This window comes from Podarcis melisellensis (genome assembly GCF_964234715.1).
Source record: "Podarcis melisellensis genome assembly, chromosome: 16".
Taxonomy (NCBI): domain Eukaryota; kingdom Metazoa; phylum Chordata; class Lepidosauria; order Squamata; family Lacertidae; genus Podarcis; species Podarcis melisellensis.
In genome coordinates this window covers 37,287,640-37,305,958 of record NC_138533.1, presented here as the reverse complement: position 1 = coordinate 37,305,958, position 18,319 = coordinate 37,287,640, and the positions used below count along the sequence as shown (strand labels likewise).

Genomic DNA, 18,319 nt, shown 5'->3' with positions numbered 1-18,319 from the left:
GATGGTGGGTGCCGTGTGGGATTAGGGCTAAGTTGGAATGGGGTCAGAGGTGCTGGCCGAGCAAAGGGGGAAAGCGGCTTAGAGTGGATCCACGGGGGCTTTCTGGGGATTTTTGAGGGGTGGCGGGTGAGGAGGACATTTGTGTCCTATTTGGCATTTTGGGAAAGCTAGCCGTCTTCCATAATCCATATTCATCTACAGTAGCTGCTCAAAATCCACTTTGATGGAGGAACGGGCTCAAGGCTCGCACTGGCCTTTGTGTTGGCCGTTGCCATCAAACCACAGCTGTAGCTACAAACAATTACGAAGGGCAGCGTCTGTGGGGGTAGTTGGCGCATGAACGCAGCTGATCATGCTGAATTATTTTTAATTAAATTTGTATAGCATTCTCCATCTGAAGATCACAGGGCGGTTCACAACAACCCCTAATATCTGAAAGGCCACCCTCTTTCAGTCCCACTCAGGTGTTCAGATCGATGGGAGGGGATCCTCTTGGTTGCTCCACCTCTCTCTGAATCGGGGGCGGGCAGGAGAGGGCCTTTTCTGTGGCGGCCCCTAAGCTGTGACTCTCCCCGCAGAGGTGCACCTCACATCTTCATTATAGAGCTTTTAGTGTGGAATGAAGACACACCTCTTTACTGTGGCTTTTGTCACCTGAGCTGTATATTTCCAGTACCCACCTTACTTTTGTGATTGCAGGTTGTTTTAACCTGCTTTTGACGTTGCATTTTAACTGGGATATGAGGGTGTAGGGTGGGTAATTAATAATAATGATAGCTGTCATTCTGACGCCGCCCTCCATCGCAAGAGCTGACATGGGCCCAGGCTTTCCAATGGAGCGGCTGCCTGGGCAGCAGTTGTCAGATGAGGCAGCCCAGATCCTACCCCTCCATTAGGTGAGTTCTGCCTCGTCCTATGAGCTCCTCTGGGGAGCTTTCCAGCTGCACAAAAATAGAGACAGTATTCCTCTTTGTGTGTGGCTTTCCCCAGGTTGGCTGACCTGGATGACATTTTGACCTTATTTTCCCCGATGCTTTAAATGTGAAATTTTAATCTTCAACTTTGTGCTTCTGTCCTTCCACTGCTGCTGCTTTTTCATCTGCTGCTTTTGGATTTGATTGTGCTGCTGCATTGTTTGTGAGTTGTCCTGGGACAGCTTTTTGGGTGCAGGAGAGGGAGAAGGCAGGACGTAAGCACTTTAAATGAACTCTGCAGTGCCCCTCCCCTCCGCCATTAACCTGCTTTAGGGTTCTGGCTGGCTCTGTTTCTAAATTTATTGCTTTTTTAAAAAGTGGGGTGCACTGTTTTGTCTTTGTCTTTAACACTGCTTTAACACTTTAATTCATAATGCTTCTTACGGATGCTTGGTCCTAAATGGCAGGTTAATATTAAATAAATAAGATGCATTAAGTGACGTGACCCACCAAAGTACGCATGTGGTCAGTGCTATAGTTAGCTCTGTGTTGTGTTGCAGGCCTGGGAGTGTCATCATTCACAGGTGAAGCACTGCTTTGCAAGCAGAAAGTCACAGGTTCAGTCTCCTGAAGCCTTGGAGACAATAATGTCAGTTTAGGGACAATGCACTCAGTGGTCTTAGCGCATGGCACCTTCCGAGGCCTTTCCAGGCGATTTAATGTGGAACTTTCCCCTTCCTGTGGAAGAAACTACATAACCAGTGTGGTGTAGTGGTTAAGAGCGGTAGTCTCGTAATCTGGTGAACCGGGTTCGATTCCCTGCTCCTCCACCTGCAGCTGCTGGGTGACCTTGGGCCAGACACACTTCTCTGAAGTCTCTCAGCCTCACTTACCTCACAGAGTGTTTGTTGTGGGGGAGGAAGGGAAAGGAGAATGTTAGCCGCTTTGAGACTCCTTAAAGGGAGTGAAAGGCGGGATATCAAATCCAAACTCTTCTCTTCTTCTTCTTCTTTCAGCTGCACGTGGGTGTTCTGTTTGCGTATTGTCCCGTGTTTAATTTCCTGCCACTTAATGCATCCTTTTCGCTTATCTGTTGTAGGAAACTCACAAAGTCTACAAACAGAAGCTAGAGGAACTGAACAGCTTGCAGGCCACCTGCAGCAGCTCCATACAGAAGCAGAAGCGGGGGCTGAAAGACTTGCAGAACAGCTTCCAAAGGTAACGGAAAAGCACAACACTTGGGCACCTGAACGATTCTCTGCTTTAACTGGAAGCTTTTCTGACCTGCTTGCTCATCCCCAAAGTGGGATGAGGTTGCTGGAAGGACGTAAGATTATTCTGTCGCCAAACCACAGTCGCCTTGCCAGGTGGACGCAAGAATCCACCCATCCCTTGGCCAGTGTTACTGTGATGTCAGGCAACTGCTGCTGCTGTTTTGCTTTATTAGCGCCCCCCCCCCCCCCGGTCCCAGGCCAAGTTGCAACCATTTTTAATACAACATGAAAAAACAGTTTAAAATCAATTACAGTGGGACCTCAGGTTACAGACTCCGCTAACCCGAAAATCAGGTTAAGAACTTTGCTTCAGGATGAGAACAGAAATTGTGCGACTGCGGTGCAGCGGCAGGCCCCATTAGCTAAAGTGGTACCTCAGGTTAAGAACAGTTTCAGGTTAAGAATGGACCTCCAGAACGAATTAAGTTCTTAACCCAAGGTACCACTGTACAATCTCAAAAATAGGATTGGGCCCTAAAAATATTCATCCCAGATGTCCAGGGCCAGTGTGGTGTCATGTTTAGAGCACACTTTTTCAATGTTGCATCCCCAGATGTTGTCGAGCTACAACTCCCATCATCTCTCTAGCTAGCAGGGCCTAGTGCTCAGGGACGATGGGAACTGTAGTCCCACAACGCCCAGGGAACCCAAGGTTGAGGAAGGCTGGGTTAGAGTGCCGGATTAGGGCCTGAGAGACCCGAACTCCAGTTCCCGCTCGGACATGAAGCTGCCAGTAACCTTGGGCCAGTCACCAACCCTCAACCTAACCTACCTCACAGGGTTGTTGTGGGGCTCGATTGAGGTGGGGGAGAGTTGTGTACACTGCCTTGAGCTCCTTGGAGGAAAGGTGGAATGTAAATGCATTAAAAATTAACAACAACAACAACAACAACAATTTATTTATACCCCGCCCATCTGGCTTGGCTTCTCCAGCCACTCTGGGCGGCTTCCAAAAAAATATTAAAATACAGTAATGCATCAAACATTAAAAGCTTCCCTGGTAGTTGTTCTTCTCTTTGACATCTGGTGGGAGGGCATTCCACAGGGCAGGTGCCACTACCAAGAAGGCCCTCTGCCTGGTTCCCTGTAACTTGGCTTCTCTCAGCGAGGGAACCGGCAGAAAGCCCTTGGTACTAGACCTCAGTGTCCAGGCAGAACGATGGAGGTGGAGATGCTCCTTCAGGTATACTGGACCGAGGCCATTTAGGGCTTTAAAGGTCAGCACCAACACTTTGAATGGCTGGGGTAAAGGGGAGCATCTTCAGAGTACTACGAAACCTGCATAGTGAGGGTTCCTGGGGGTGCTGGGCATAATGCACTGCTGTGTGGAGAGCGCTCCACAATTTAGGGGCTGACACAGAGAATGTCATCCATAGCATTTCTCCCCCCGAGTCCCCTGAGGGCAGTGGGGCTACCGGGAGGCCCCCTCTGCTGCTCTTCACACCCAAGAGGGGAAGGGGCCAGTCTTTCAGCTATTTGGCTCCTTGGTCATCTGTTTTCAACTATCTGGATTTGTGTCCATCTTCTCTGTCCCTGGCACTTTGCAGATGCAAGCGTGATTGCAGCCTGGAGGAAGCGGAGCTCATACAGCAAATCGGTAGCCAGATCAAAGAGCGGCAAAATGTTTTCTTCGACATGGAAGCCTATTTGCCAAAGAAGAACGGGTAGGTGCTTCTGTAAAACCGACATGCCCTCTTGTGTGAAGCCTGGTCTCTTAAGGACACGAAGAGACATGCTTTTCTTAAAGAGATGGAAGCATGTGACTCATTGTTGGAATCCACTCTGCACGCGCTCAGGGGCTGACCTGCCGGCCTCTTGGCACAGAGTGAAACGTTTGCCTGGGAATGCCTGGCTCAGAAGCTGAATGCCGGCCGCGTGTCACACTCACGCACATAGTTTCCAGCGTTAATCTTGGTGAGGTGATACCTCTGGAGAACAATCCTGGGAATCTATTATTAGCAGAGGAGGAGAAAGGTCCAGTGACAGAGAGGAGGGGGAGTCTTTTCTTTCCCCCGCCCTGAGCAGACGAGAAATTTAAATCTGGGCCAGGACTGCAGAGATTGGTTTGTTTTAGTTATTAAATTTATATACTGCCTTTTGCCAAAAGGGCCACACGGCCACTCAGAGCATGCAAAACAAATGTCACTGCGTAACATGATATCTGTGCAACATGAATTATAATCCGGCCACATCTGAATGGCTGCAGGTTAGCCACCTCTAAGAAAGATAAAACAAAATTCAACAGTAATGAAATCATAAGGCCAGCACATCAGCCCCAGCAGAAGCAGCAGTAAAACAGGCGTAATTGAGGTCAAGAGCTACTTACCTGTTATTTACACAAAAGACCCCCAGAAGTGACAGAATTTTGAATCAGGATTGCAAAGTTAAGTCTGTTAGGCTAACTGATGGACAGTGACATTTATAAATGTCTACTTGGAAGTAGTCCCCATTGAGTTCAGTGGGGCTTACATCCAGGTAAGTGTATAGGGTTGCCGCTGAGCTTGTGCTGACTACAGTTTGAGAAGGTCTCACGGAGAGGGATTTGTGACCTCTGCACGTTGTGGCAAAAGCAGAGGAAGCTGTCATCTGAACATCTGGCGATAAGATTCCGGCGGAGTCTTTTGTTCAGCTCATGCCTTGCTACAAATGCAGCTGAAATGGGTGATCTGGGGCAGAAACGACAACCAACAAATGAAAAAAGAGTTACCCCTGTGAAGGCCTGATGTGTTTTGCCCTTTTCCTTGCAGTTTGTACTTAAATCTCGTGCTGGGGAACGTGAATGTCACTCTTCTAAGCAATCAGGCCAAGTAAGTTGTTTCTCTTCTATGACTCTCGGAGCTGCTTTGTGTGACACGGTGAACCAAATTATGGGCACTTCCAGACTGGGTTTTTTGTTTTGTTTTGCCACTTTATTCTGCCACGTGTCACACCACGCAGTGACGGTGTTGGAGTGGTGCGTTTATACTGGGCCATCCACTTACCATTCTGCAGTCTTTCCCCAATGCTCCTGCATTATTGCTGTCTTGCTGGGTGTGGGGGGCTCTCGTGCTATAGTGCAACAACAAAATCCTCAGAACATTTGTGGTGTAAAAAGTTACAGGATTTCAACAGGAAACTACAGGACATGCGCTGGGTGGAAATGAAGCAGCAAATCTGCCTCAAAGCCTTTGCAGGTGCAGAGAGTGTTGAACGCATAACTGTCCCAATGCCATCAGGAGCATCACAAGCGCATAACAGAAAGAATGTTGCCCTATGGCTCCGCAAGACCCTGTAAATGCGTTTGGGCTCCCAGATAGGAGCTCACAACTGCTTTGCTCCTCCTGGTCGGGAAGTTCTGGCCTGCAGGCTTGACTAGACCAATCATCCATTTGGGGCAAGCTACCCCCATCTTTCCTGTATCTGATGTTGTGTGATGTTGCTTGTGGAAAATTTCAAGTTGCAGCTTCAAAGGAAGAACCAGGAGCATGCTCTCGATTCTTCCTTTGCAGCCAAAATTCAGCACACATTGAATCTAGCCCCTGACTCGTGACAGAAAAAGATTCAAGCTCTGGTTTGATTTGTTTAAGCCCTAGTTTGGTGAAGCCATAAGTTGTCCCATAGTTGATCAAACAAACCATGGTTTCCCCTCGGCTGCTGTTGCCTCCTGCGTTTGGTGAGAATCTGGTGTCAGGTAGGCAAATAAACCATGGTTAAGAAGGGGAGAAGAGTTCTCATGCAGTGCTCAGCCCTAGTTAAAGCAAACCAAGATTTGTAAGCCAACAACAAACTGTAGCACTAAATTGTGGCTTGTTAGCAACCACAGTTAAATTGCTGGGTAGAGTTTGAATATAATGTTAAGCCGTGCTATTAGAAAACATCACTTCATAATTCACGGTTTAGCATTATGTGTGAACCAGATCAATGGCCTTGGCCCAGTATACATGAAGGAGCGTCTCCACTCCCATTGTTCAACCCGGACACTGAGCTCCAGTTCTGAGGGCCTTCTGGCATTTTCCTCACTGTGAGAAGTGAAGTTACAGGGAACCAGGCAGAGGGCCTTCTCGACAGTGGCACCCGCCCGCCCTGTGGAATGCCTTCAGATGTCAAGGAGATAAGTAGCTATACAACTTTCAGAAGAAATCTGAAGGCAGTCCTGCATTAGGAAGTTTTTAGTGCTTGATGTTTTACTATGTTTTTATATATGTTGGAAGCCGCACAGAATGGCTGGGAAAGCAGGCCAGACAGGTGGGGTATAAATAATAAAATTATTACTATTATTATTCCCTGATTTAATCCTTTTGCTCCAGGTTTGCCTACAAAGACGAGTATGAAAAATTCAAACTGTACTTGACAATAATCTTATTCCTTGGAGCAGTAGCTTGCCGATTCGTTCTTCATTACCGGTAAGACTTCATCTTTGTTTGCTGAGCAACATTATCCGTTTTTACCATGGAGTGGATTTGAAGTGTTTCTGCTTGCAAGCAAATCTGGACTCCACTTAATGTGAACAAAAAGCATCATTTGTTGACTGCTGCTTCTGCAAGTTAATCCAGTCCTGGTGCAGATTTCCTCCCTACATACACAAAAGTTCTCTGTCGCTGGAGAGACACTTCCCCTATAATACTTTGCAAATGTTCTAGGTGCACACTGGGTTCATATGTGACACTGGTCGGGCTTGTGAGATCTAGGAGCTGCCCGCTGATCGTAAGGGGGATGGCCATAGGTCCGTGGTGGAGCCTGTGGAAGGTCACAGGTTCAATCCCTGACAGCCTCTCCAGTTAAAAGGATCAGAGAAAGGTGTTTGCCTGGGAGCTTAGAGAACTGTTTTCCAGCAAGCGTAGATAGATACCAGGGAAACATTGTGCTGAGACCTGCAACAGAACATCACAGTGTGGATTACTTCTGTAGAGAGCTTGTAAGGAAGAAGAAGAAGAGTTTGGATTTTATATCCCGCCTTTCACTCCCATTCAGGAGTCTCAAAGCGGCTCACATTCTCCTTTCCCTTCCTCCCCCACAACAAACACTCTGTGAGGTGAGGCTGAGAGACTTCAGAAAAGTGTGACTAGCCCAAGGTCACCCAGCAGCTGCATGTGGAGGAGTGGAGACGCGAACCCGGTTCCCCAGATTACGAGACTACCGCTCTTAACCACTACACCACACTGGCTCTCACTACAGTTCTGCACCCTTTTAACCTGAGTATAAGCCCCATTGAACTCGCTGGGACTTAAGTTCTGAGCAGACATGCCTAGGATTGCCCAGTCAGCCTGCTGTGTCCTCCAGGACTCTCCCTTTCCCATCCTGTCTGGTTTCCCACTGTTTTCCCCCTCCCCTTGTCGTTCAGCATGTTGTGGCTGCTGACCATGCGTGGCTCTCATTGGGTTGTCTTCGTGGTTTCTACCTTAGAATTGTTTTTCCTCTTCTTCCAAAGCGTTTCTGTAGTTGTTCTTACCTTGGGGTTCCCCTGAGTGAACAAATATCTCCCTCTTGTGCACAGGAGGTACTGTTTTAATGTCACTCTCCCTCTATTTCCAGTCTTCAGGGGGAATGAGTGGGCTAAAATAGTTCTTTAAAATTAGCTGCCAAGTGGGTAAATGGATGTGTTATCAAGCATCTTCTTCCTTTAACTACAAGATTGGTGGTGTCAAAATGCCTTTTCCTGCAAGGCTACTTTGCCACCCGTTCTACCAGAAATCCTGGCAAAATGTTGAGGGTCCCCATATTCCCAGAAAGCAATTTGAAATTGATTGCCCCACAGTGAGGTTGTCAAAAGTTCGTAGTTGCCTGTCTCGTCGTGCAAACTTGGCCATTGCTGTGATGCTTTCCGCTGACTTCGAGGCTCACCGCCACCAGTATGGCTTTTCCAGTTGATTGGATTTATCGAGATCTAATGGAATCCTTTCGCTGAATTAGTCCTGAGGCGCCTCTGCAAATTGGATCATGGGCATCTCCTCTGGCCCAAAGGCCTTTCCCTCGGATGGAATTAGCGCTGCATTTGCAAACTTGTCTGCCTGCCTGGGAGCTTTGTGTCAGCGAGTTCCTAAGTGGAGTCCCTTAAACTACGTGGCTCTGCTTTGCCCTCTTCCTTCAAACCTTGGTGAGGGGTGTGTGCCAAAAGTGGGCCTCACACTCCTGGGAAGACCCTTAACACAGCGACTGTGGGACAATTTTAGAGAGCAGATTTGGTTCAGCCATATTGGAAAACAGCACTGTGACGTCTCTTTGCTTGCGTATTGTTTACAGTAGGGATTCCCTTCATTTGTGAAATTGGGCCCTTTCTGCTCTGTAAATTCAAAGCAGCACCCTACACATTAAACAGGCATGGCGTTGTCTGGGAATCCTGGGAGTTAGTTTGTTCCTCATTCCCCTTGCAGAGCTTCTTAGAGTGGTTTAACAGACCAGCTCTCTTCCTGGGGAACTGGGAATTGGAGCTCTGTGAGGAGAACAGGGGTCTCATAACAACACTCAGCACCCTTAGCAAACTACAGTTCCTAGGATTCTTGGACGGAAACCATAACTGCTTAAAGTGGTATGATACTGCTTTAAATATATAGTGCACAGGCCATGACAAAAACAGTTGCTATATAAAGCTTTTCAAATTAACCACAATGCCTTAGTCTGGGCTTCTAGTAGACTGAGGTTTTCCAAGTATGAAAATTGGAGTTGACGAGAGTATGTGTGCACCTTTGTTGGTATCTTTCCACATAAGCTTAAACGTAAAGGTAAAGGGACCCCTGACAGTTAAGTCTAGTAACGGATGACTCTGGGGTTGCGGCACTCATCTCGCTTTACTGGCCGAGGGAGCCGGCATACAGCTTCCAGGTCATGTGGCCAGCATAACTAAGCCACTTCTGGCAAACCAGAGCAGCGCACGGAAACGCCGTTTACCTTCCTGCCAGAGCGGTACCTATTTATCTACTTGCACTTTTATCTACTATGCTTTCGAACTGCTAGGTTGACAGGAGCTGGGAACGAGCAACGGGAGCTCACCCCATCGCGGGGATTCAAACCTCTGACCTTCTGATCAGCAAGCCATAGGCTCAGTGGTTTAGACCACAGTGCCACCTGCATCTCTCCACATAAGCTTAGAAAGCAGCTGATTATTTACAAGATCAGAACCTCAGTATTAGTTACCTAAGATTACTCTTTACTTTCGCCTTAGTTAATGAGTTTTGAAGTGTGTGTACTTGATCAATGAAGGTGGAAACTCTTACCATTTTTTATTATTCTTGCAGAGTGACGGATGAAGTGTTCAACTTCCTCTTAGTTTGGTATTACTGCACACTGACAATAAGGGAGAGCATCCTCATCAGCAATGGCTCAAGGTAGGCCGAGGGAATATATCCATAAATTGCCTAAGGCAGACCGTGATGGCAGCTTCACTCAGGGTATATCGCAGGTGAAACTGCTGCCTCCTGAGTCCCTCTGCTACAAGCGCCCAGCGCGCCAAAGGAGAAACAAGCTTCAGCCATTGCTGGAGGCAGAGGTGCTCAGGATCGGCGGCAGCTTCGCCAGCGATATACTGCTGGGTGAAACCACCATCTCTGTCTGCCGCTCATACTGGCAGAGGGAGAAACAGGCGCTGATACAGCTTGTTCCTCCCTCTGCTTCTTTAATCTGCCCGTTTTAGGAGTACACCACTGCCCTCGCCTCAGCCAAGCAGTTTTATGGAGCCCCCACTTGCCACCGGCACACAGGGCCTCTGTGAAACGGCTTTGATGAGGGGCGCACGGTTGCCGCTGCCCTCAGCCAAGCAGTTAACGGAGCCCTGTTTATCAGTACAAAATGGTAGGATAGACAGTCTGAATCGATAGCTTAATTACATCTGTGCGCTCTTAATTATGCCCACTAGTTACAAACTTCCTATGTTTATTTTCCGAGATAAAGTACATCAGAAAAAGGTAAGAACAGAGAGGACAAGTTAACTGCGTATAGACTCCAAACTGTGTTACAAACTGTATAATTAATAAAACCATACCAAACAGCATGAAAAATGTCAGGGAACAGATATTTTGTATACGTTATGCATTAGATTTAGGTGTCCACAAAATGTCTTGCATTGCCCCCGACTTTGGCCCTCTTCAGGCGTTCCAGCTTTGTGCTAAAATTTAACATGCAAGGGGAGGGGACTGGGATCAGGCGCCCTGGCTGGGCTGTGCAAAACCCTCTGGCTTCTGTTTCCATTTTCCTCCGCAAGTTGGGGGGCGAATGTCTGACACAGGGAGACTTCCGTACCCATAGGGGCTTCCTGCGTGATTTAGAACCTTGCTTTTCCAGGGTTCCACACTCTGCAGGGAACTTCCATGGCTGCAGGAGAGTCTCCAGTTCCTGGAAGGCGGTCAGAATGGGGACAGGGGTGTGGTGCTAGCTCTCATTCCCACATTTCCCCATTGTGAGTGAAGTTGATGCTAAGCTAGTACACCTCAAGGAGGCTTATAGGTTCATATGCAACACATTTGTTTGCTAGCCTGTGTCCCATACAGGGAAGCTGTGATCTGGCAGCCACTCCCTTCTGGGTTTGCCTCAGTTTAATGCGTGAAAGTGCACACATTAAAGGTGTTCTTTTTCTTCCTAGGATTAAGGGCTGGTGGGTATCTCATCATTACGTTTCTACATTTCTATCTGGTGTGATGTTAACATGGTAAGTTTCTCCATTTCTCCATAGCTTAAATGTTTGAAATCAGCAGAGTGCTATAGTCTGAATATAGTTATATGCACAATATAGAATAGGTTTGTAGGATAAATGAGTCCCCATATTAAAAATGTGTATTTAGACTTCCGAATGTCATGCAGTCCAGCCTTTCCTGGACCACTGCACTTCAGAGGTTGCTGGGAGGGATCATGTCTGATCCTCCCATTTGAAGTAACTCTGTAATGAGTAAGTTAATGAGCCAGGATGCTGGGGTGGGTTAGCCCTCTTCTGCTAACTTTCCATGTATTCTGTCCTTCCCCACCACCCCCAAGACATGGGCTGCAGGCGACTTCTGACATCTGCAGCCTGCTTCAGTCCAGTCTAGGGTAGACTGTGCTATAGGATACCTTCTGCCTTTGTGGAAATGAATGAAGGAAATTCCATCCTGCATTAGGCTGGCTTGGATGAGTTTGTTTAATTTCCTATATTGGGGTACAGAAGGGCGCTCTGCATATGTGTGTGTGTGTGTGTTGAAAACATCACTTCTGTTTTCTTTTGTCTTCCTCCCCTCCCTACTCACACAGGCCAGATGGTCTCATGTACCAAATTTTCCGCAATCAGTTTTTAGCGTTTTCAATTTTTCAGAGTAAGTATGCTTTCAGTATCTGTATTAAAACACAGTGTTTTCTTGTCTCCATCCTATCTGGAGTAATGCTTTGAATGCTGCAAGCTGTGCAGCAGATTTGAGTGCGGGGAGAGCAGTGCGCATTTTACTGTAACCGGGAAGGGTCACAAACTGGCCGCCTTAGGCACCAGTAAGCACTGCCAGTGTCTCAGGAAAGAGAAGTTACATTTTAGGGATTTTATTGGCATTGTAAGCCAGTGGATGGCTCGGATAAAGCCTTTAGGACAAGGGCAAACTAAGGCCCGCGGGCCGGATCAGGCCCAATTGCCTTCTGGATCCGGCCTGCGGACGGTCCGGGAATCACTGCGTGGATCACCAATGCGTGCATTCTTTGCCTCTCCCTCACATGACGGCAGCAGTGGCACCTCCTCCCTCCCTCCCTCATCCTAGCTTCTCCCTGCCCTGCCTAGAGGAGGAAGGGAGCTGGGCTTTGTTGGTGCTGAACAAAGGATGGCTGGAGCAATGTGGTTTTCTTAGGGGGTGTACAAATTGTAGAGTAGCAAATTTGGAACATGCAGGAGGAGAGCATTTAAAAGGGGACAGGCCATAGCTCACAGGTAGAGCATCTGCTCTGCATACAGACAGTCCCCGGTTCAATTCCTGGCATCTCCAGCTAGATCTGGGAGAGACCCCTGTCCGAAACCCTGGGGAGCTGCTGCCAGTCAAAGAAGACAGTATGGAGCTGGATGGAACAAGGATGTGAGATGGTATAAGGCAACTCCCTGTGTTCCTGAGCATGCCACACTTTACAGGTACCTGCAACCCTGCCAAGTAATGCAACTCCTTTTATTTCTTCCAGGTTGCGTCCAGTTTCTACAATACTACTATCAAAGTGGTTGCCTTTACAGACTCCGTGCATTAGGGGAAAGAAACCACTTAGACCTCACAGTGGGTGAGTCATGTCTCTTGTTTGTCACATCAGTTTATTTGAAGGTGCAGTGTGTTGCTAGCACCTGCTGGCACCTGTTAGCCTGTTCTCCCACCTGCCAGCACCGGAGAAATTAACTGCAATTGCTGATGGAACACAGAGGATGCCTTTTTGAATGGCTTGACATGAGGATGAACCCAATGTCCTTTATGCCTTGATAGTGATTTTGGATTCACTTTCACTGAGGAAATAAGCAAAAAGGCTTTAAACTTGGAAATAATGTTTTCAAAGTGGATTTATTTCTCTCTCTGCTGAAAAGATCTGAGAGGGAGATACAAGATTCCCCCTCATATAATCTGTCTTCTGAAAAATCTATACTATGTGTTTGCAGTTCCAGAGTGATGCTAGCCTTTCGCTTTCATGAACGGAAGCAGCAATTTCAGCTTTCTTAGGTCAGGCTACCTCTTCAAAGTACTTAAGAAACTTTATATTAAAATTGGCCTTCACCACCCCACCCCCAGGTGGTTTGGACTACAACTCTGCCCCCGGCAGCATCACAGCCATGTTGTAGTCCAAACACCTGGAGAACATCAGGATGGTGACAGCTTATTTAACCACCAATATTCGTAGGTACTTTATGCGAGAGACATTGGTGTATCACGTCTCCGCTGCGTAACCTGACTGTGCTTTTTCCTTCTTCCCAGAGGGATTTCAGTCTTGGATGTGGCGAGGGCTCACCTTTCTGCTCCCCTTCTTGTTCTTTGGGCATGTAAGTTGGACATCAGAGCTTTGTTCACCAGCGCATTGTCAGAAGATAAGGAGAAACCAAAGAGAGTGGTAGTTTGCTGTTCATTGTAACACGTGTAGGCAAGGTTGTCTGTTCAGCTTCATTCATTCTATGAAGCTGCATTCCCCAGATGCCCACTTGACCACCTCAGTCTGCTGAAATGGCTCTGCTACAACTGCTTATGCAATATCTGTTCTGCATTTGTTTAAAAAAAAAAAAAAGATATTTAGTGTAGCAACAGCCACAGTTTGGAACTCCCTGCTTATTTACACCAGGCAAGCACTTTCACTGCACTCATTTTCATTTAGGTTTTTAAAAAATAAAGTAATTTTTTACCAACCACCAAAACACAAACAGTGAACCCCCCCCCCCAGGCAGCTGATACATTGGGTATGCAATATTCAATAATATACATATTCAATAATATTCAATATTCGATAATAACATATTCAAATCAACCATATGTACACTTTTCATTTAGGTAAGCCTACCCAGATATATGGTGTGCTGACAGGTGTTTTTATCTGGCTTTTAGCTCATCATTGATTTTATTTAGTTTCTAATGTTTAAAATAGTTTTTATTGATAATTTCTTTTTTTAAATTATTTTTGTAATGGGTTAAGTTTTTTAGAATCAAGCAGTATATCAATTTTATAAAATAAAAATAACATACAACATAAGTACCGGCAGCGACCCAAAAACACGTCACTAAAAGGACGTAACGGGGCGGCGGGGTGAGCTTATATGCACTCTGCCAACACGTATGGGGCCTGGGAACAGAACTCCATGCGAAGTGGTCTTTGACTGTCCTCCGCTGCAAGTACCTCCCCCTTGCATTGGCCTGTCCAATCAGACATCCATCTACTCTGATTGACAGTCACACCAGAGTCTCTTGCACAGGAGGCCTTTCCCATCAGCTGATCCTTCTTCCTCAGCCTTTGCCAACCTCCAGACATTTTGTGCTTCAACCACCTCCCACCAGCCCAGCCAGAAACCTCTGGAGGGCCCCCGTTTGGCAAAGGCTGTTCTAAGTGGAGCTGCCACAGATTGAGTCCAGAACCTTGTCGAAGCAAAGCTGTTGCTCTGCCTCAGAGCTCTCTGTGGTTCTTCATTCTGACCAGTGTAAGAGGAAACTAACGTGAACATGATCCTCAGGCCCTTTGTTTGCTTCGGTCTCCTCTAGTGCTCGTTTTAAGCAGATGCCAATTTAGGCATCTACGAGGTCTAAAATTAGTGCTTCTGGATCTTCACTAAGAATAACTGCTTAGCTTTCTGCAAAGTTGGCAGATTCTTTCTTAAGTCTCCCTTTCTTCTTTCCCCTCCTTTTCCTTAAGTTTTGGCAGCTCTACAATGCTATCACACTTTTTGAACTGTCAAGACATAAGAAATGTAAAGAATGGCAAGTAAGTGGTTTTCCCCCTCAAGTACCAATCAAAATCTCGGCAAACGGGGAGGGGGGCATTGACTGAATCCCGTTATATCAGCTGGGAAAAGGTAGCAGATGGAGAAGATGAGAAAGTAGCTATCCACATTTTATTACCCATGGATATCTTGTGTTAGACGCAGGTGGCGCTGTGGGTTAAACCACAGAGCCTAGGACTTGTCGATCAGAAGGTCGGCAGTTCGAATCCCCATGACAGGGTGAGCTCCCGTTGCTCGGTCCCTGCTTCTGCCAACCTGGCAGCTCGAAAGCACGTCAAAGTGCAAGTAGATAAATAGGTACCGCTCTGGCGGGAAGGTAAACAGCGTTTCCGTGCGCTGCTCTGGTTCGCCAGAAGTGGCTTAGTCATGCTGGCCACATGGCTGTATGCCGGCTCCCTTGGCCAATAAAGCGAGATGAGCACCGCAACCCCAGAGTCGGCCATGACTGGAGCTAATGGTCAGGGGTCCCTTTACCTTTACCTTATCTTGTGTTACTGTGAAAGGTGCAAAGCCAACAGCCACCATGGCTCTGCTCTGCCTTCGCAGGTGGAGGCAGGAAGTGCCTATTCTGAATACTAGCTGCTGGAAGCCATGGTGGAAGGGGGGTGCTGTGGTGTCTTGCATGTGAGGGATTCCCACAGGAATCTGGCTGACCAGTGAGAGAACAGGATACTGGACTAGATGGGCCATTGGCCTGATCCAGCAGGTGGTTCTTAAGTTCTTATGTACTCGTACAAGTGATCTTACAGTAGAGAAAGGAAGCTGTATGTGCCATTCTAGTAATGGCTGGTTCTCAATACACTTAGCTGCTTTAGCTGGCAGCTAATTCTTAATAGGGTTAACCTATTTAAGGGGTAGCCAACCTGGTGCCCTCTGGGGATTTTGGACTACAACTCCCATCATACCCAGCCAGCATGGCCCAGTGGTCAGGGATGATGGGAGTTTTAGTCCATAACCTCTGGAAGGCACCAGGTTGGCTACCCCTGGCCTATTTCACCGTATCCTTATTGAGACAGCCTCAAAGCTTTTCCATTGGGCTGCTTTTGTCTCTAGTTAAAAAATGTCCTCATATAACATCTGCCAAGTGCATAGGTTTGAGTTTGATTTCTTTGTTTTTCTCCTGGTCCCATCTAGGTTTTTGTGCTTGCACTCACATTTCTGGTGCTCTTCCTTGGAAACTTCCTCACCACCCTGAAAGTTGTGCACGCTAAATTTCAGAAGAACAAAATGAAGAAATTGTGAAGACAGAAAGTCGTGCATGCTGGATGCTAGAACTTGGGGTCTGGTTTCATTTTTTCCTCTGCTGTGATTAGACTCATGTTCCAGACAGTCCTCCTGCTTCACCAGTGGCCCTGCAATAAGGGGGCCATGGAGGAAATTCCACCTGCGTTATACTGTGAAGTCTTCCTCATCAGACTTGCGAGTGCTTGCGCTCTCCAGCTGGTAACCGGACTATTTATATTTAATTTAATCCAAAGCCCCTCTGGCCTTTGCTGGGATATAGCCATGAGGTTGATCCATTCTAGGAAGAAGATGGATTCTCAGGAGAGAACAAAAAAGAGATGAACTATTCGGGAATAAAGCAAACTTTGATTAAATACTCTCTTTAAAGTTCCTGGTATTGGGTCATGAAGGTTGTCTCTCATGGGGCCAAGTGCTGAGTACTGCTTTTTTTCAGAGCCCATCTTGGAAGCTGATAAGGCAGCCTGGTTACCCCCCCCCCAATGTTTTGGACCACACTTCCCACTATCCCTGACCTTTGGTCATTCTGGCTGTGGTTGATGGGAGTTGTAGTCCAACAACAACAAGGGCATCAGGTTGGTGAAGGCTAGAGGACAGGGGGAGCCAATCTGTTGCTAGATCCCCCACCCGTTCTTCACTTGCAACCAACTGAAAATGTTTTCAGTGGGCACATCTGTTTGGGGGCAGTGTGTGTGTGTGGGGGGGGGGTACTCTTCACTGTAACCTATTCCAGCTAGACTAGACACGGGAAGAAAACTTGATTGAAAACCAGGGGATGGTACTCTAATTTGTCGTTAGCGTTGCTGGCATGAAGGTTGAATGAATGTTTCATTTTCAGCATTCAGATCTGTTGAGAAAGGGGGAGGAAGAAGAGGTGGCAAATAAAGAGGAGCTGCCTCAATTCTTTCCCCTCACTGTCTCAGTTTGTGATACGTCAACAAACTATATACATGCAGTGCTGGCTCTGCCATGAGGCAAAGTGAGGCAGCTGCCTCAGGTGGCCAATGCTGGAGTCTATTCGGCTTCTATATGTGAGATGGGGAAGGGGGTGCCATCTTATCATTGAGCAGCAAGGGCTCGCTCTGTATATATCCTTAGTTTAAAATGCATTTTAACGCTGGCTGTGGGTGTTGCGAAAGGGTTGTGAGGTGAACACTGACAGCGTGGCTCCTTGGTCATTTTGCAAGTGTGCCAAACCATTGAGAACAGACAACTTGGAAGGTCGTCTGATTAAGAAAGCAAGTTGCAAGGGGGAAAGTCCAAAGGAGCTGCTGGCGTGCATTTAGGGGCTTGTGGATAGGTTGGTAGGGGCAAAGTGTACCCTCGGTGGGCAGGATGAGAAGCCACTGGTTAAATATCAGGCAGGGAGATGGAGGTGGGTGAGAGGAAGCAGGTCAATAGCAGAGCTGAAGGCTTCCTCCTCCAGGACATTTTCTCAGGAAATAGAATCTGCAGTGTATCATATTCTTTTTTTCAGCGTTGCTGTTGTTGTTGGCAGCCAGTTTTTAATGGGAGACATCTTTTGAACCGTGAGCCAGCAATATCGGCTTGGTTCAGTCCCACATAGGCAGAGGCACTGACCAGGTTTGTTAACTCTCTCCGTGGGTTTACAGAGGCCCTTGCACCCAATCTACTCTCCCCCATAGGGCTGTTTCATGGCTGCCATTATGGGAGTGGCTGTTCGAAGGCAGGAGTGGCAAAGCTATGACCCTCTCTGCCTGCTACTGCTTCCATCAGACCTGACCACTGATCATGCTGGCTGGGGCTTATGGGAGCTGGAGTCCACAACTTCTGGAGGCCCACAGGATTGTGCCCCCTCAACATCCCAAGGGAATCAACTCTACCAAAGAGCTGTTCCTTTTCCAGGTGGGTGGGTTAAGGAGCCCGTTGCCTGTGTCTGGTGTATAGTAGTTGGAGAGGGGAGAATATTGACAGAACGGTCTGATAGGAAATATTTTGGGGCTTGAGCGGTTCGCACATGTAGGGAACTTGGCTTAATTTCAGAAGCTCATGGCAAGCGGTCAGTTTATACCTAGTCCGCATATGGGCCCACTTACTCCGATAGGTCAACCCCTGGTATCTCCAGATAGGGATGGGGAAAAACCTTGCCTGGAACCTGGAGAGCTGCTGCCAGTCAGTGTCAACAGTACTGAGCTCAAGGAGCTCTGTATTAATGATGTTCACACGTGGAGTGGGAGATCTGCCATGGCCACAGGAGTGTTTGAGGGTACCGTGAAAACAAAATAGGATGCAGTAACAAATGTATTTCACTTAGGGGTTGGCATTCTGGAAATGACATGTGAAAGCAGCATTCCAGACAAAATCCTGGAAACCCCTTCAACTGACAGGCTGGTTCAGGAAAATATTTTGCTATGCCTTTTGCTGAGAAGCTTCTGATAACTCTTTGCTCCAAAAGCAACTTTGTCCATTGTAAGAAGCCCAAATACTCCGTTTTTTCATGCCTGCTAGATATAATTAGCTGAATTATGCTGACTGAAATCTTTGAACGAACTCTTCCC

The 18,319-nt window shown here is 47.3% G+C and overlaps 1 protein-coding gene across 1 annotated transcript in view; it reads left to right on the top strand.

Moving 5' to 3' along the window:
- Positions 1–16,156, top strand: part of TMEM120B (transmembrane protein 120B) — a 28,225-nt gene extending 12,069 nt beyond the window's left edge. The window contains exons 2-12 of the mRNA XM_081893435.1: positions 2,014–2,132; positions 3,736–3,852; positions 4,936–4,995; positions 6,475–6,570; positions 9,400–9,489; positions 10,740–10,805; positions 11,381–11,442; positions 12,281–12,373; positions 13,054–13,118; positions 14,471–14,539; positions 15,693–16,156. Coding sequence (XP_081749561.1) covers positions 2,014–2,132; positions 3,736–3,852; positions 4,936–4,995; positions 6,475–6,570; positions 9,400–9,489; positions 10,740–10,805; positions 11,381–11,442; positions 12,281–12,373; positions 13,054–13,118; positions 14,471–14,539; positions 15,693–15,800 — 945 coding nt within the window. The 3' untranslated portion in view covers positions 15,801–16,156. The remainder of the gene's footprint in view (positions 1–2,013; positions 2,133–3,735; positions 3,853–4,935; positions 4,996–6,474; positions 6,571–9,399; positions 9,490–10,739; positions 10,806–11,380; positions 11,443–12,280; positions 12,374–13,053; positions 13,119–14,470; positions 14,540–15,692) is intronic.
- The last annotated feature ends 2,163 nt before the right edge of the window (positions 16,157–18,319 follow it).